Source organism: Puntigrus tetrazona, chromosome 11, assembly GCF_018831695.1.
Source record: "Puntigrus tetrazona isolate hp1 chromosome 11, ASM1883169v1, whole genome shotgun sequence".
Classification (NCBI taxonomy): Eukaryota; Metazoa; Chordata; class Actinopteri; order Cypriniformes; family Cyprinidae; genus Puntigrus; species Puntigrus tetrazona.
In genome coordinates, this window is record NC_056709.1 from 14,454,524 (window position 1) to 14,472,565 (window position 18,042).

Below are 18,042 nucleotides of genomic sequence, written 5' to 3' on the forward strand. Positions count from 1 at the left end.
TTCTAATAAGAATATTTCTGAATATTAATAAACTATAAATCAATAAACAAGTTTATTACAAGACATAAGGGTGTCAATAGCCTACTTACATTTTTTATTCATTAAAATCTTCTGTACAAAAAATGTGCATTAAAGGTTTTCCAAAACTATATGAAAAGAAGATTTTGAATGAGATTTTTCTTTTATCTTGGGTACGTTTTGTCATTTGTCATTGATCTTACTGCGCATATACCAACAGCAGCTGTTTCAAGAAATAATACACTCAGCTAAGATTTAAAATACTCGAGTGTGAGAGACTATTTCTACTACATACATCCAGTCCCAGTCCAAATTGATTTCATGTTAAAACAGTCACTCAGTTCCGGCTGAGATGCAAATGAGTTTTTACACCATCTTTGATGCAACGCCATCTTTCCCCTTTACTTTTAATTTTTTTTCTCTTCCCTTGTGGGGATTAACACCAAACAAATAGATTTTTAAACACGGTTCTCCCCATGGTTCAATCTCGCACACAAAGACAGAGAAGCAGATATCAGTGAATCTATATGATAACAGAGCTGCCAATCAAACGCTGCTACAAGGACTTTTGTTCTAAATAATGCAAGAGCTTCTTTATAGAAATTGGCTACCCTCTCTGATACAATCTGAAACACTCAGTATATTAATGAATAATTGTATTTGGGTGCCTTTCATTCATTTAAAGCTTTAATCGAATTTCATAAAGAGCTTCATTGTTGAGGACTTATCGTTTGGTTTGATGTTAATTCATATAACTGACAGATCTTTTAGGTACTCTTGGATTTCATTTACACACCTGTAAGTGCATAATGCATTTAGGTCCATTTCAACAGATTCTATTATATGCATCAGCATCGCAAATGCCTTTTTATCTTCCTCCTGCATGTGATGAAAGCATGGCCACCTGCTGCAATACTGATGAGGTTGTTAGTTAAGGTTCCAGTGGGACTTTCATGAAAATACATCTGTGATAATTGCAGGAATACACGATTTAAGACCTTTAGCTCGAATCTTTCAGCGGCAGACCCAAATATCAATTGAGGAGTGTCTTTCTGAAGCTTGAGGCTATGCAGTGTGGGCTTTGGATGCTTTCCAGACCTTGACAAGCGCCATTAATGGCGTGCTCTGTTCTGACTGTGTAGACAAACTGAATTACGGGCTTTAGGATTCTCATTCAGATGGTCACTTTTGATAAACTGCAATATGTAATTGTTTTTGTTCTCCAGAGATTGGACTTTTCATGTTGCTGCTACCAAATTGGATTTTCACTGTGGGTAGGATGAGGTGCAGCAAATGAACCAATCAGGACCGGACAAACAGTTCTGGATCAAACACCACAGGTGAGAGCCAACAGACATGGATTTAACACTGAAGACGTCATCAAACTCACACACATATATATGTTAACGTAAAGATCCTGCAATGGTAAAAAAAATTATAAAAATTGTCAATTGCAAACATATATATACAGGTGCATCTCAATAATTTCAGCAATTCAACTCAAATTGTGAAACTTGTGTATTAAATAAATTCATTGCACACAGTATTTTAAGTCTTTGGTTCTTTTAATTGTGATGATTTTGACTCACATTTAATAAAAACCCACCAATTCACAACAAATCTCAACAAATTGGAACATGGAGACATGCCAATCAGCTAATCAACTCAAAACACCTGCAAAGGTTTCCTGAGCCTTCAAAATTCTCTCTCAGTTTGGTTCACCAGGCTACACAATCACGGGGAAGACTGCTGATCTGACAGTTGTCCAGAAGACAAACATTGACACAAACATTCACTGCCAAAGAAGCTGTATCCAAGCCTTTTTAACAGAAAGTTGAGTGGAAGGAAAAAGTGTGGAAGAAAAAGATCAACTGAGAGAACCGCAGCCTTATGAGAATTACCAAGCAAAATTGATTCAAGAATTTGAGTGAACTTCACAAGGAATGGACTGAGGCTGGTGTCTAGGCATCAAGAGTCACCACACACAGACGTGTCAAGGAGTTTGGCTACAGTTGTCATATTCCTCTTGGTTAGACAATCCTGAACCACAAACAACGTCAGAGCTGTCCTATCTGGGTTAAGGAGAAGAAGAACTGGACTGTTGTTCAGTAGTCCTCTTTTCAGATGAAAAAAAAGGTCCTAGAGTTTGGAGGAAGGGTGGAGAAGCTCATAGCCCATGTTGCTTGAAGTCCAGTGTTAAGTTTCCAGTCTGTGATGATTTGGGGTCCATTGTGTTTTTTTTTGGAAAACCAACGTCACTGCACCCGTTTACCAAGAAATTTTAGAGCACTCCATGCTTCCTTCTGATGACCAGCTTTTTGAAGGTGCTGACTTTATTTTCCAGCAGGATTTGACACCTGCTCACACTCACAACAGCACCAAACGTTGGTTAAATGACTATGGTGCTGGTGTGCTTGACTGGCCGCCAAACCCAGACCTGAACCCCATAGAGACTCTTTCGAGAGTATTGTCAAAAGGGAAGTGAGAAACAAGAGACCAAAAAATGCAGATGAGCTGAAGGTCACAGGTCATCACCTTTGTGCCACGCCGAATTGAGGCAGTAATTAAAGCAAAAGAGTCCTTACCAAATATTGAGTACATGTACAGTAAATTAATATACTTTCCAGAAAGGCCAACAGTTCACTAAAAATGTTTTTTAATATTGGTCATATGAAGTATTCTAATTTGTTGAGATGGGTCTTTGTTAAATGTGAGCCAAGAACCAAAGACTTAAACTACGTCAGTCTGTGTGCTCTGAATTTATTTGATACACGAGTTTCACATTTTGAGTTGAATTACTGAAATAAATGAACTTTTCCACAACATTACAATTTATTGAGATGCACCTGTGTATATATGCATATATATAAATCTAAAATGTATTTTCTATGCATGCGTATTGGTACATTTTGGAAATATGGAAATATAATACAACATATTTACATTTTTAAAAATATGTTTCGCCCATCATGTATTTCAAAGCAACAAAATACATTCATGTTTTAAGAACAACTATATATAACAGATTTAAAGCAAGGAATGTACCATTTTCAAAAGACTTACAATATATATATATATATATAAAATCAAACAGTTACTAAATCATTATAAATCTCTAGGTTATTCCATCCATATCTGCGTTATTTCACCTAAATGCAGTCTGCTGTAAAATTGAACATACTCCTGAAATGCATTTTTATAAATACATTTTCATTTGTATTTAATAGACCTTTACTGTTTACAACAAATATTTAGCATGAAAAAAGGAGGTTGTCTGCTTCTTAAAGCAACTATAACGCATGGTCACAATAACAACCATATATCAAACATGCTAACTTTAACCTGCTTCTTGATCTATTTTAGGATGCCATGAATGAGTTCAACATGATGAATTATTTTGTATGCATATTATTATTATTATTATTCCTGCTTTAAGTATGCTGGAGTGCCAGACAGCAGGGATCTGTCAAACTCAGCTGGACTCATTAACATCAGCCCTGGTCTACACTCAAAAATCCCCGACTGAATTTGCCAACAGGCCTATAATGTATTACAGCACTACTTAGGAAAACATATCGAAATAAGAGTGGCCGAAGGCAAGGAAAGCGGATCTCCATCAAAGTCCGCTAATTATCAATTATATATAATTTGTTTAATAAATGATGAATATATTTGCAACCCTGAGGATATCTGTGATGGATGAGCTGCCAGTGGTTTTGATCTACAAAGTATATGTCTATCAATATCCTAACCAGCATCGTTGTATCGTGGCCCTTTTAAACACAAAAAAGCATTGGGTTTTCCCGATGACCTCTGGTGAATCTGCAGGGTCGTTGACTCCAATATCCCGCCAGACGATAGTCAGCAAATACCAGAGCTCTCATGTAACTGATTCCAATAGAGGTGCAATGACCCAGCAAGGACGTAAAGCGGCAGAGAAAGAGACAAAGAGGAAGACACCGAGAGAGAAAGAGAGAGAGTGTGTGTGTGTGTGTGTGTGTGTGTGTGTGTAAAATGCAACTCTGAGGAAGGACAGAGCGAAAGGTGGTTGATTTGTAAGACGTTTGGTCGGAGAAGAGCGTCGGCTGAGCACTGTGTTTTCCACAAGTGTTAATAAAAGCAGGAACTCTGCGTCTTCGCTCTTGTTTTTTTTTGACAGTGGTGACAGATGTCTCGGGGAGGTGCTTCTTTTTGCGCCCTAATAAGTAACAGAAATAGATACGGATAAGACCTGGCCACCCACAGATCAAAAGCATGACATATTTTTAACAAAAGCTATATAAGCTCAAGAACACACCTGCACATCCCACACCGATGCTGCTCCTGAAAGTTCTTACGGTTTTTCGCAATCTAATTAAATCTCAAAATTGGATGCTGTTGTTTTGTTTGCGATGTAAGTTCGCTGCTGCGCCATATAATAAAAGCTCAAGATGCCCTCTTTCCCTTTTTGATTGCATTCTGAATGTGAAAGGAGCAGCTGGAATATTAGTGCTGACGATTGCTGGATTCGGTTTATTATTTCAAAAACTCATTTAGTTTCGCTGCGTAACACTTCTGTTCTCGTCTTACAAAAAAAACATAATTTCCAGCATAAATGAAACTCTTTATGTCTGCTTAGCCCTTTTAAAAGGGAAAAAAATTCTGTTTTCAAGTTGTTCGAGGCCTGTATGAGTTTCTATCTTCTGCTGAACACAAGATGTTTTAAAGCATGTTAGTTTCATGCATAGCATTTTTTTCCATTCTGTGAAAGTCGATGGTGAACAACAACATGATGGTTCTTGGGTGAATTATTCCTTTAGGTCTGATTACTGAATCTCTGGTATGTTTCGAATGGGATACTCGCTTGCTTAGTATATACAATGAGCTTGTTGAATTCTGAGACTTTTAATGCAGCGCGCTCAGCTATGTACCACAAATTTCACACAATCAAAAATCATTCACACAATTTACATACCCTGCTTTTGTTGCATGCCGCAGTATGCATATTATATTTTGTAGAAATAGTAGTATGTTAGAGTACCGTTTCAAAAGCGCATGATCAAGAAAAGGAGGTTAGGCTACATTTTGGACTGTTGTATAGACAGACTTTGCCCTCTAGTGGCTCTTGACTTGCATGAGTTCTTGAATGAAGAACTCTGAAAGTGCACCTATAAGATATAAATTTATCCGTTTGTTATTTAGCATTTGATTTCATCCAAAGCGATTTACAGTACCTTAACTGATGGTGCATGCCTCCTGCATGTTTCCTTTAAAAAAGAGAGCAGGATTGTGATCGGTATCTCTTAAATACTGGTGATACCATAGAAAAAGCTTTTTGTCTAAATGGTTCCATAAAGAACCTTTAACATCTGAAGACTCTTTATGTTTCGCAAAAGGTTTATTGTGGCGGGAAAAAAAAGGTTCTTCAGATTTTAATAAGGTAAGAAAGAGATGGTTCTTTAAAGAACCTTTGACTGAATGGTTCTTTGTGGAACCAAAAATGGTTCTTCTTAGCCTGATTAGTGGCTATGTGTAATGCAGATTTGTGACAGATTTTCTCATCGATTATCACTGTCCATGACTTTAAAACTACAATAAGTATTTTTATTTTACATCTAGCCATGAGGCATCTTGTAAAATCAAAATGTCCTTTTATTTTTCAAGAACCTCATTTGCCATTGTGAACTTGATCGTATTGCAGTCAGATTTAAAGACAGGCGCTCAGAGATATTATTATATGAAAAATATTCCATAACTGCTGTCATATTCATGCTTTTAGACAGCACTCGGAGCAGCAATATAGGGAGAGACAGACAGACTGTTGAGCAGAGAAGGAAAAGACATGGGTTATAACAGATATTTTCATTCGAAAATATAAATCAGCACAACTTTTTTTCAAAATAATAGTAAGAAAAAAGGGTTCTTGAGCAAATCAGTTTATTAGAATGATTTCTGTAAACTCAAGTGGCAGGACTGGATGAACAATGCTGCTGATTCAGCTTTGCCTCACAGGTATAAATGACATTTGAAAATATATTTTACAGTAGTTATTTTAAATTATAATAATATTATTGATTAATGTAGGCTATTTTCGATCAAAAGAATTGGTGCGCATGATACGAATATTCTTTCAAAAACATAAAAAATCGAACACAGCTTTAAGTGAATGAAAACACCCTGCAAGCACCATGTGTAAAGTTATTGTCTCTCAAAAGAAGGACTCTGACATGAGCCGTTTTTAAAACAAACCTTAAGCGGTCAACATGAAATATTAGCATATCACCACCCACTTGTTTTCACTATATGTGCCGGTTTTCAAGAGTTAAAAATATCTTTTTCCCCGGTAATGGCTGTACATAAAGCAGCACCGCTCACAAACACTGCTCTAAATGAAATCGACCAATCACTGCAGGGCTTTGGAGTTCAGGAGTCATTGAGCAAATGAGATAAAAAATAAATGCATATTACAAAAAAATATATTTTTTGTATTTATATTCTCATAATCCATAATATCCAAAAATATATTTTAGATTTACATTATTCTTGTATTATGTTTAAACGTTTTATAGTGCATAAACACAACAGGATTCCAGCGAGATTAATTGAAGGTCTTATAGAGTCCTAGAGTAATAGAATAGAGAAATAGCACAAAACCACGCTCCATTTTTATGTTACAAAGAGTAATGCAGCTCATTTCGGTGTGTGCTTTTGCTCTTTCAGAGATACTTTCTGACCTGCCCTGAGAAAGACGGCCTCACTGCATTACACTCTAAAGAGAGACACTCTTCATTCTCATTTTCTGGGCTTGAAGACTTGTAGGTCATGATTCATTTTAGTATTACAAACCTTGTTCTCTGCGAAGGCACAAGTATCCTTTCCTTCTATTCTCTCTGTGCTCACTCAGTGTTATGGTGCAAATCTGTATTTCAGAGCCAGAGGTGTCATATTTATTTATTTACATGTGTCCTTTTTACTCCCACTTGTTTTTGGCCACACTGTTTTACCAGAAGCAATCGAGTTAATGTTGTGAAATGGCCTTACTTTGACAAACCTTATTTTTAGATTTTTTGTATTTACTTTAGTCGACTGAGAAGCCTTTTCTGGTAAGTACAGCCTGCCACAGGAAATATTTTGCCTTACCAGCTTTTTGTCTAAGATTGTCCTTCTATGCACCCATCAGACTGACTTATCATAAAGTAGTCATTAAAGGGATAGTTCAACCAGAAATTAATATTCTGTCATTAATTGCTCAACCTCATGCCGTCCCACGCCTGTAAGAACTTTGTTCATCTTCGAAACACAAATGAAGATATTGTGGATGAATTCTGAGAGCTCCCTGACCCTCCTATAGACAGCGATCAAGGTCCAGAAAAGAAATGACATCTGTAAAATAATTTCATGCGTGCATAATAATTCTTTTAGAGGTCGCCAAATAAAACCAGAAAGACATTTGTTCATGCTATTTCAGGAATAATTCATGAAAAATTCAAAATCCACCCAATATCTTCTCTTCATGGGAAGAGATTTGGAGAAATGTAGCATTATATCACTTGCTCACTAATGTATCTTCTGCAGTGAATGGGTGCCGCAGAATGACGGTCCAGACAGCTGATAAAAACATTACAATAACTCACAAGTACTTGCCACCAGGCCATCATAATGTTTATTTTTAATAGAATATTATTTATAATATAGTCTAATATAGAAAAAGTTGTCTTCTCTGAACCGTGAAATAAATATTCAAAGATCAAGCACTGGTTACTAGCGAAAACAGTCCAAAATGCAGCAAACAAACATCTGGATGTTTTTGGAGAAAGCATTATGATGGACTTTTTTAAAGTTGAAAGCCTTAAAATAGATTTGTTTCTTAGAATCATGTAGCTTTTTGCTTCACCAGACATTAATTCATGGACTGGAGTCATGTGGATTACTTTATTTTATCACATGTTTGGACCCATTCACTGTAGAGGATCTATTGGTGATACATTTCTCCAAAACCGATGAGCACATTTTTTGTACATTTTCAGGTTTAGATTAACTATGAATCTGGTAAATTATTTGAAAATTATTGTATTCATTTAGCAGAGTTGGACAAGAGGTTTTGCAGTGTGCTCCGTTAAAAGGGCCTCATCTTCTTTATTTTTTTTGATGTTGTGCAATACAAACCTGCACCTTACTTGGTGGGGTAATTGTTGCTAAAACCCAGCTTGATGGTAAAATCATGCTACTGTTGTGGTGCCGTTGAAAACCGAGAAGCTCAGTCTTTGCCAGGTTGAGCTGTAGGTGTTTTTATTCCGGGCAACCTGAGATCCGTGCCGCTGCTGTTGGGTCATCTGGTTGAAATGAAAGATAGAGACGTGTGTCATCAGAATAGCAATGGAAGGAGAAACCATGTGCCTGTATGATGGGTCCCAGTCATGTAGTGTATGTGGAGAAGAAGAAGGGTCCAAGATCCTTGAGGAACTCCAGTAACCAGTTCATAATCTTTGAAAACGTCCCATCCCCAGACCACCCCGAAAGACCTACCTGTGAGATAGGATTCAAACCAAAGGGGGTGGACATGAGAAAGTGATGATCCGCAGACAGTAGTGCAGTCTCAGTCGAATAGCGACTTCTGAAACCTGACTGGCTGATGTCCAGTTGATTATTCTGTAGAAGAAACAATGCTTCCTGGTTGAAAACAATTCATTCAAGAGTTTTTGCTATAAACGGAAGGAGAGAGAGAGAGGTCTGTAGCTATCTATAATTATGTTTAACGTAGATTTTTGTGCAGCAAGGTTACCAGAGCCATTGGAAAATGCCATTGAGAAGCAATGATATGATGATATGTGTGGTAGAAGAGTAGAAGAGACTGCTTGGAGGTGTGAGTGGATTGGGTGTAGAGGACAGCTGGACAGGGAAATATACTTCTCAGTCTCAGTGGAGGAACAGAAGGAGAAGAGGGAAGTTATAGCAGTAGATGAGGTTGGTTTGAGTTCACGAGTGCGTGTGAATGAAAACATCCTGCGAGCACCATGTATAAAGTTATTGTCTCTCAAAAGAAGGACTCTAAAATGAGTCGTTTTTATAACAAATCTTAAGCAGTTTCATGTTGACGTCAATTAGCATATCGCTAGCGACTTGTTATCACTATATGTGCCGGAGCTGAGACCTGACGGTTGGTGGTTTTAGGTTTGCCTTTAAAGAATGTGGTAAAATCATGTTAAAGAGGCGATGGAGGGAGACAGAGGAGAACATGTAGAAGAGATTAAGTGTGTCTGGAGCACTGTAGTGGGAATATGAAGATTCTATGGACCTCAGCTGAGAAATATGAAAGCAAAGACTGATACACTCTGATGTGTCTTTTTGGATTTTATGTGTCTCCATAGGTTTCTGTGTATTTTTTGGAAAATTTTGGATGTGGACCAGAGCAAAACCATATGGTATTTCTCTCTCTCTTCCATTAAAAGACAATAAAAGTTATTCTATAAAGCTTGAAAGCTTTACATTAAACCTCCTCGTTTCGAACACTTCAAAGAACAGTAGTTGAGTTCACTAATCACCAAGTCACATGCAGACTTTTCTTCATGCAAGTCCCTTTTATGTCAACTTTATATCCTTTCGTGCACTAGCTCATCCCAGCTAAATCCATCTAGCTCATGTTTTACATTTCATGAAAAGGGGTGTGTTTTTGCAGTGTTACTGTTCCTGAAAGTGAACTTGGCCACATTGTGAATCACTCCACAAAAAGTGCCTTTCGTCTCCCTCGTTAAAAAACTGTTGGTGTGTTTTGATGAAATAAAAATATGTAGAAATAAAAGCTAGCGCTGTGTCAATTTTCTTTATTTTTGGTTGTTATTTAGTTGTTATTTTGTTGTACATTATTTGCCATGAACACTGAACAATACTGGAACAAACTATTGCTATAAATATTGCTATAATAATTGCAGATTATTGTAAAGCGTCATTACTCTCTAGGCTGTGCGTCAACCGAGAGAAAGTAAAACTTTATGTTATTTGCATGCAGTTTATGAATACTTAAACATAGACAAACAAACTTCTTACAATCAATAAATATGAATGTATGTAGAAAAAAAATAGTTTTATATCATGACCCCGGGAAACATCCAGCGCGTAATGGCACGATTTGGCGCGCGCAGCGGGTGCCAGCTCTGGTAGGATTGAAAATAACACGTTGTAATATCTGTTCGGGTCCATAATCATACCAGATTATTTTATTATGTTATAACGGTAGACCAAAGCCGATAGGACTGTAATATTGAAGACATTTTGAGCAAACCACGTCTCGCACCTCGCCGCGCGATGGGGAAGTCATCTGTACTGCAGTGAATTCAGAGCGCGCTCCTCACAGACTGCTCTTCAGCTTCTCTCACAGTCGAGCTCCGGCAGACCCCCGAGGCACTGACGCTCAAATCATTAGCAGATTACGGTGAGTAAAGCTGGAGTCATTGTTTGGAAAGAATGGATTTTGCAAAGTTGGTTTGATGTGGGAGGATACGATTTGTTCAATGATTTGACTTCAAATTATGGAAGTACTTTTCAATACAATTCTGAACTCAAGACCTGTTTGTCTAGATTTATATTATAAATGTTTGTATGTATATATATATATATATATATATATATATATATATATATATATATATATATATATATATATATATATATATATAAATACTAAACTTTTTTGACAGCTTTGGAGTGACATTTCAATGTTTTAACAGAGCAATTTATTATTATTTAACAATTTTGGATAGTCTGTCTGTCTGTCTGTCTGTCTGTCTGTCTGTCTGTCTGTCTGTCTGTCTGTCTGTCTGTCTGTCTGTCTGTCTGTCTGTCTGTCTGTCTGTCTGTCTGTCTGTCTGTCTGTCTGTCTGTCTGTCTGTCTGTATCTGTCTGTCTGTCTGTCTGTCTGTCTGTCTGTCTGTCTGTCTGTCTGTCTGTCTGTCTGTCTGTCTATCTGTCTGTCTGTCTGTCTGTCTGTCTGTCTGTCTGTCTATCTATCCATCACATACTTATATTTTCACATTTCTAGCTTTTCACAGCAGTTCCAATGCAAAAGCCTCTAAAAGCCATCTTGGTAAAAAAAATGAGATAATGATAGACTGGGTGAATGTTCTCCACATGTAGTAGCTATATGTTCATCATACTTTCACACATTACAAAGCACCAGTACTTACATGAAAACCCACACACAGTAGCCAGACATATGTTCTGTTTAGCGTTGATTTTGACATCACCGAGAACAAAACAATGGCATTGTGATTGCACACTTAGGTTTCTATACTGTACATAATACAGCTCTTATCATAGTTTTGATATCACACATGTTATCCCTAATATTTAGTTTGTTTGCAGTGTGAAGTGCCGATCATGCTTTATAATGGTTCAGCTAATGCCGGATGCTCGGTGTCGGGCGATGTGTGTAACGGGAGCTGTACTAAAAAGGAAGTTTCTGTGACCCCGACTGCCATCTCGATGACGGTGGGCATCGTTTCCAACACCCTGGCCCTCTTCATCTTGATCAAAGCCTACCGCAGGTTCAGGCTGAAGTCGAAAGCAGCCTTCCTCATGTTTGCTAGCGGCCTGGTGGTGACTGACTTCTTGGGACACCTGATCAACGGCTCTCTGGCTCTCTACGTGTACGCCTCCCAAAAAGACTGGGAGACGTTTGACCCTCACAAGTCTCTGTGCGACTTTTTTGGCGTTTCCATGGCTTTCTTTGGCTTGACTCCTCTGCTGCTCGGGGGCTTGATGGCGGTGGAGCGCTGTTTCGGAGTGACCCGTCCTCTCTTCCACGTCACAGTGCAGGGGGCCCATCACGTCAGGAGGCTGTTGGGTTTGACCTGGCTGCTGGGTCTGCTGGTGGCCCTGCTGCCCCTCCTGCTTCAGAGGTCGTATCAGGTGCAGCGCTCCCGGAGCTGGTGTTTCTTCCACCTGCAGGGCCCGCGCGATTGGCTGGACGTGCTCCTGCTGATACTGTTCTCTGCGCTGGGTTTGCTGGCTCTCCTCGTCTCATTAGTGTGCAATACAGTGACTTTTCTCACTCTCCTGCGGCGCAGGGTACAACTTGACCGAGATCATCATCGCCACAGCCGTAACACATCTCACCATTGTGAGATGGTCTGCCAGCTTTTGGCAATCATGCTGGTCTCCTGTGTGTGCTGGGGACCAATTTTGGTAAGAAAATGCGTCCTATTTTTTACACTTCTTACTTCTCTCCAAAAAAAAAGAAAAGAAAAAAAACATAAGAACATAAGAAGTAAATATAATTATTTTTAATGGTAAAATTAATAATGCATTTAAGTAAAATTTAAACAAATCTAAATGCTTTCACCATAAATAAAATTTAATAAATATAAAAAACTATCTATCTATCTATCTATCTATCTATCTATCTATCTATCTATCTATCTATCTATCTATCTATCTATCACACTCTGTATATTTGTGTAGAGATAGATAAAGACATATGTAGCATTTGTGTGTATATAGATAAATATAAATGTATAAATATTTGACTTTCAATAAAAATACAAATACAAATGTACACTTTTAAAATTCTATGTACTGTATCTATATATATATATATATATATATATATATATATATATATATATATATATATATATATATAGCTTTTAATAAAAATAAAATAACAACTTTTTATTTATTAAATATAACATTACATTGATGCTTTTGTCCAAAAAAAGTAAATTAAAAGGAGATGTAAAACAAAAAAAGAATACTGTTAGAGGGTCATTTTTACAAGTAGTTAGAATAGACATAGAATAGATAGTGCTAGGCGTTCAAGTGTAAATGGAAGAGATATGTTTTAGCTGTATTTCTCTGCTCGGATTGGGTTAGACAGGTCATTCAATCAGGAGAGAAACGTTCATTTAAAAGTCTATGGCAGTGGTTTTGTGCTTCTTTGGGGTGGCACTATAATTTAAATGGGAGGGCGCATAAGTGAAATGCAATGTATAAATACACTTATTGAGCATGTTGAACAATCATTTCTTTCTGTTTGGAGGCACACGTGCGGATGTATCATTTTTGTGTGAAATGTTTAATGCATCATCTTGCTGGTTCCCCAGATAACGGGCATCATCTTCAGCCTGCAGGACCACGGTGAGGATCAGACATCGTACGCTCATATGCTCCTGGTTGTGCGCATGGCGACCTGGAACCAGATCCTCGATCCCTGGGTGTACATCCTCCTGCGCAAAGCTGTTCTGAGGAGACTTTTTCAGGTGGCACTGAGACTTTGCAGTCCTCACTCCGAATTTCGCTTCCAGTGGCAGGGCAGCATCGAGGCCAGCAGCTCAGTGATCAGCAGACCAGACTTCATCTGCCTGCATGGACCTTACCTTCCAGACACTGCCATCCAGTCAGACGACCTCCGCTGACGGGGGATATGCATTACACTGGATAAGAGGCCGTGCCATGTCTCTTGCATTAATCACAGACCTGTTTTCATTAGTATACGTACAACGTGCAAGAATCAAATACAAAATTAGTGCTTTTAATCGATTTGTTCAAATAAGTGGGGTATATAGATCCTTTTGAAGCTTTTTTTTCATCTATTGCTTCAAGCATGTTTTGAGACTTTATGTGAATATATTTTAAAAGACGATCGTGGTTAGATGTTTTAAACATCTCAGAACATGTCTCATAGCGGTACGCACACACATTTAAAATGATTTTTGTATTTTATGGTATCTGTAGATTGGAGCATTTTATATGAAAGCTTCTAGAATTAAATTTTGCTGCTGTAAAGAGCTGTTTAAATCCGTAATCTGTCAATGTCGAAGCACTACAAAATATAAACATGTACAACTAGCTCATCTTAATGTATATGTTCGCTTGTCGCGTGGCCATATATGCGGGATATATAAGAGAGCAAGGGTGAGCGGAACCAGTTTTTACTTGCGTGTGCATAAATTTGCATGTGGCGCATGCATGTGATTGATCACTTTATGTCTAAAATAAACCGCTTTTCAAAATGCGTGCTCAACTTGATGCAGCTGACTATGTAAAAAAAACGGTCAAAAGTAAACCTGAACATTTTCACCAAATAAAAATGGCTTCTTAAAATCTATGTGTGTGCCTTGTGGTGCCATTTCTTTAAACTTACAAAACTAAAAAAAATAAAATAAAAAAAAGTTTGGTCTAAAATGATCAACGCAATAAAATAATACTTTATAATCATAATAATCCACTGGCATTACCCCACACCTACCATTTTAACAAACTTGTGTGATCACCCCTAATGCATATCAAATATGTTTTAATAAGGTCATACCAGGTTCATGCAATCAACAGGCTTTGTATTACATCGCTTTGTATTTTTAAAGCCGAGCCGCTAGGGGGCAGCACCACTGTTGTTCGCCCTTAAAACAACAAAAACAACGTGACGTTTTTTTTTTAGCCCTTAGTCTTACCACTTCCGCCCCGTTCATTCAACGCATGCTTCTCTGAGCGGCTGTGTTTTATCAGGTCAGTAGCGAACACCGTTGCGCGTTTGTTTTAAATACTCCACATCCACGACGATCGCGCCGTTGGTCGCGCGCCTGGCGCGTTTGTTGCGAAGCGGATGTGCGCATGTGTGTTATACTGGAGCGACGCGCTCGCTCAGATTATGCACCGTCAGGATTTGCCTTTATTCTCCATCACTGCGACATGTGCGAGAGACGGAGGCGGCGATAAAGACTAGCGCAGCCTGGAAAATTCCTCTGACCCGCGGCTGGGCAGGTTTCGCGCGACGCTTTCGCGATATTCCGTGTTCTCCGCGTGATCTGAGGCTTGGTAGGCTGCTGACAGGCGCATCGGCGGTCATCCTCTCCGTACAGACCGACTGTCACTGCACTGTGTGTACTTACTTACAGTTTAGATGTTTGTGTGCCAATATATGCTAAAAGTAGTAACTATATGTTTGGGAAATGATTTTTAGGCAGGCAACGAATCATGACTCAAAATGGGTATCCATACCAAAATATAATGGCCACGCTTGAGAATGTAAAATGTGTTTATATATATATATATGTGTATATATATATATATATATATATATATATATATATATATATATATATATATATATATATATATATATATATATATATATATATATATATATATATATATATATATATATATATATATGTGTGTATACATAAATAACTTAAAGATATGCATGCATGCATGTGTGTATTTATGTATATAATAAATACACAGTATCCACATACGAAATGTAAACAACCTTTAATCAAAAAATGCTTTTAATCACTTGACCATTTGGTGTGAAATACGGGTGAATTATCAAATTCAAATTTTATTTGTCACATGCGCATACGTTGTTTAATTGTTTAATTTAATTGTTAAATGGTCGTTCAACGTAACATTCACGTGAAAAGGAAACCATATGCGTACATATTTTATATATTATATTGTTATATTAAACTGTTCTTACGCCTAATGAGATTTTAGCGGATCGTGGTAAAAATGCATGATGATAGTCATTGCTTTTTGCTTAGAAAACAATTAGACGGGACACAGAGCTATATTAATTATTAATAGGGAGCTAGTGTATTATTTTTCTTATTGAAATGTTCATTTCGAACATGCGCGTTTCTGTTTAGGATCCGCCATGGATGTAATCCTTCCGTCTCTTATTCTCCCAATGCTTTTGCCTCACAAAAAGTGAGTTTTATATATCAAATAATGAGTTGCGTGTAGAACTTCTAGTCTATCTAAGTGTTTAATTAGTGAATTATTTCATCTGTTTGTCTGGATGGGGTGTGTGCGGCAATCCACATGAGGAAAAAAAACATTTAAACTAAAGAAATATAGTTATTTGCGTAAGATATGCCGCTAGTCAAAGAATTGTATAGATGGCTTATAGATTTACATAGTTTTATAATTATACGGATTATAGATTTGTAATAGTTACGTAGGTTTATTTTGTCATCCGATGGCGTATTTCTTGGAGGTCCAGAAAAGTTCCAAAAGTGACGTAAAACATTTTTGGTTCCTCGAACAACCTTTTAAGTGAACTTTTCGTTCTCAAAACGTTTCCCGTGCGTTTATACATTCGTGGCCACCTGCCGCGATATCAGAACCGCTACAATAAACAGAAAGTCATCACGCTTGGCATCTTCATCGTTTATAATTATGTTTATGTTTAGCATTCTCGGTGTGGACTAGATTTAGGCTCGGTTTCGCAGACTTGGCTTAAGCCAGGGGCCGGGCCCAAGTCAGATAGAGGTGTTTAAGCAGCTTTTATAAAATGCCGCAGGAGAGAACATTATAGGTGTGCATCTATAGACAACGTTATTTAAGATATTTTCAGTAGAGACGGCTCAAACATGCATTTTAGTCTAAGACCAGCCTTAAACCTGTGAAACCGGGGGATGGTTTATAGTGTTTTTTTAAAGCATTTGATTAATGAGGGTTTCGTTTGTATTTAGTATTCACCATGAACCAGGAGAAATTGGCTAAACTTCAAGCCCAGGTCCGGATAGGGGGCAAGGTAAGAAGTACTGTGAACGATAATGACTTCGGGAATACGGCTATTGTTGTTTTTCTGTCTTGAGTTTTTTTTTTTTGTATTATAGGGAACGGCACGCAGGAAGAAGAAGGTGGTGCACAGAACGGCAACGGCCGACGACAAGAAGCTTCAGAGCTCCTTAAAGAAGCTTGCGGTCAATAACATAGCCGGCATCGAAGAGGTACAGGTCTTCCTCCGCTCGTATCTCACGCTGTCCCGTACGGAGAGAGTTGAGGGCTCGCTCTTGTTTTTGCAGGTGAATATGATTAAAGACGACGGCACGGTCATCCACTTCAACAACCCCAAAGTGCAGGCGTCTCTGTCGGCCAACACCTTCGCCATCACGGGCCACGCGGAGACCAAACAGCTCACGGAAATGCTCCCGGGAATCCTCAGTCAGCTCGGCGCCGACAGCCTCACGAGTCTGCGCAAGCTCGCCGAGCAGTTCCCCAGACAGGGTGGGTAAAACACGCCAGCTTTTAAAGCGGGGCCGGGTTCACGACACGTGCTGACATTGTTGCTTTTTTTTTTTTTTTTTTTTAAGTTCTCGACAACAAAGCTCCGAAGGCGGAAGATATCGACGAAGAAGACGACGACGTCCCGGGTATGAAGTTTTTTTTTTTTCTCTTCTGAGCAAGCCTTAAATTCGCACGAAGCCGATTTCACTCGTTTGATCTTTTCTGTGCAGATCTTGTAGAGAACTTCGACGAGGCGTCGAAGAACGAGGCAAACTGAGCGCTGAACTGCCGTTCAGGACGAAGTCTCCTGCGGTATTTTTAAATTAGAGTGACAAGACATATCATTTCAACACTATCCAGTGAAACCAGAGACTTTTATATCTTAAATTGCCTGCTCCGGATCCATTCCTGACCTTTCTCCTGCATTTATACGGAAAGATGGACGGTTAGTTGAACGCTTAACGGTTATAAAGCTTATCGTGTTGCTAGTTGAAATGACGGCAATGGCTACAAAAATTTGTCTTAATTGCTTTTCTGTTAATTAAATAAAAATAAAGATCATAAAACTGTTTTATATGGTTCTTTGCTTTTCCTCCAGATGCTTGAAAAGATTTGTCATTGGGGTATTAATATTATTATTATTATTATTATAACAAGAGTTTGAAATGTTCAAAATGCTAACTAGGTTACACCAAAACACTATTGCTAGTTATTTTGGCCAACGTGGTGTTGATTAATAATATCCTATGTGTTTTTAAATTGATAATTTTTGCTTTGCAATTTTAGCAGTCTTACCTAGAAACTGTTTGATTAAAATGTCATCGAAGTCATAAATAAAGATGGGCAGGGCAATGATTACTATGCAGAAATCTTTCCCCTCGAGAAATTGATATTTGCTTTGATATTAAAAACACTATACCTAACGTTTCTGACAGGTGACGGTGCCTGTATTTCTTGATTTCAGGATTTCACTGCTTTTTTTTTTTACTTTCATGTCAAAAAATCACAAGAACATTAAGTAAAGATCATGTTCCAGTA

At 38.0% G+C, this 18,042-nt stretch overlaps 2 protein-coding genes across 4 annotated transcripts; both read left to right on the top strand.

The window, feature by feature from the left end:
- Positions 1-11,368: 11,368 nt before the first annotated feature.
- Positions 11,369-14,074, top strand: ptgfr (prostaglandin F receptor (FP)). Its single transcript, XM_043252721.1, has 2 exons — positions 11,369-12,177; positions 13,095-14,074. Exons 1-2 carry the CDS (start codon positions 11,371-11,373, stop codon positions 13,404-13,406), a joined length of 1,119 nt encoding a protein of 372 aa, XP_043108656.1. The 5' UTR covers positions 11,369-11,370; the 3' UTR covers positions 13,407-14,074.
- A 309-nt stretch (positions 14,075-14,383) lies between these two features.
- btf3l4 (basic transcription factor 3-like 4) lies at positions 14,384-17,574 on the top strand. 3 transcript variants are annotated; one of them, XM_043251916.1, is made up of 6 exons: positions 14,384-14,496; positions 16,467-16,528; positions 16,614-16,727; positions 16,803-17,004; positions 17,091-17,150; positions 17,235-17,574. In XM_043251916.1, exons 2-6 carry the CDS (start codon positions 16,475-16,477, stop codon positions 17,279-17,281), a joined length of 477 nt encoding a protein of 158 aa, XP_043107851.1. In that variant the 5' UTR covers positions 14,384-14,496; positions 16,467-16,474; the 3' UTR covers positions 17,282-17,574. The 3 variants fall into 3 exon arrangements, with proteins under 3 accessions (XP_043107851.1, XP_043107853.1, XP_043107852.1); XM_043251918.1 differs by lacking the exon at positions 14,384-14,496 and adding an exon at positions 14,610-14,805; XM_043251917.1 differs by lacking the exon at positions 14,384-14,496 and adding an exon at positions 14,789-14,867.
- Positions 17,575-18,042: the final 468 nt, after the last annotated feature.

Coding starts and splice junctions, on each gene's coding strand:
- ptgfr (XM_043252721.1), top strand. CDS start 11,371: ATGCTTTATAATGGTTCAGCTAATGCCGGATGCTCGGTGTCGGGCGAT. Junction 12,178..13,094: donor TGTGCTGGGGACCAATTTTG/GTAAGAAAATGC, acceptor CTGGTTCCCCAG/ATAACGGGCATCATCTTCAG.
- btf3l4 (XM_043251916.1), top strand. CDS start 16,475: ATGAACCAGGAGAAATTGGCTAAACTTCAAGCCCAGGTCCGGATAGGG. Junction 16,529..16,613: donor AGGTCCGGATAGGGGGCAAG/GTAAGAAGTACT, acceptor TTTGTATTATAG/GGAACGGCACGCAGGAAGAA. Junction 17,005..17,090: donor CGAGCAGTTCCCCAGACAGG/GTGGGTAAAACA, acceptor TTTTTTTTTAAG/TTCTCGACAACAAAGCTCCG.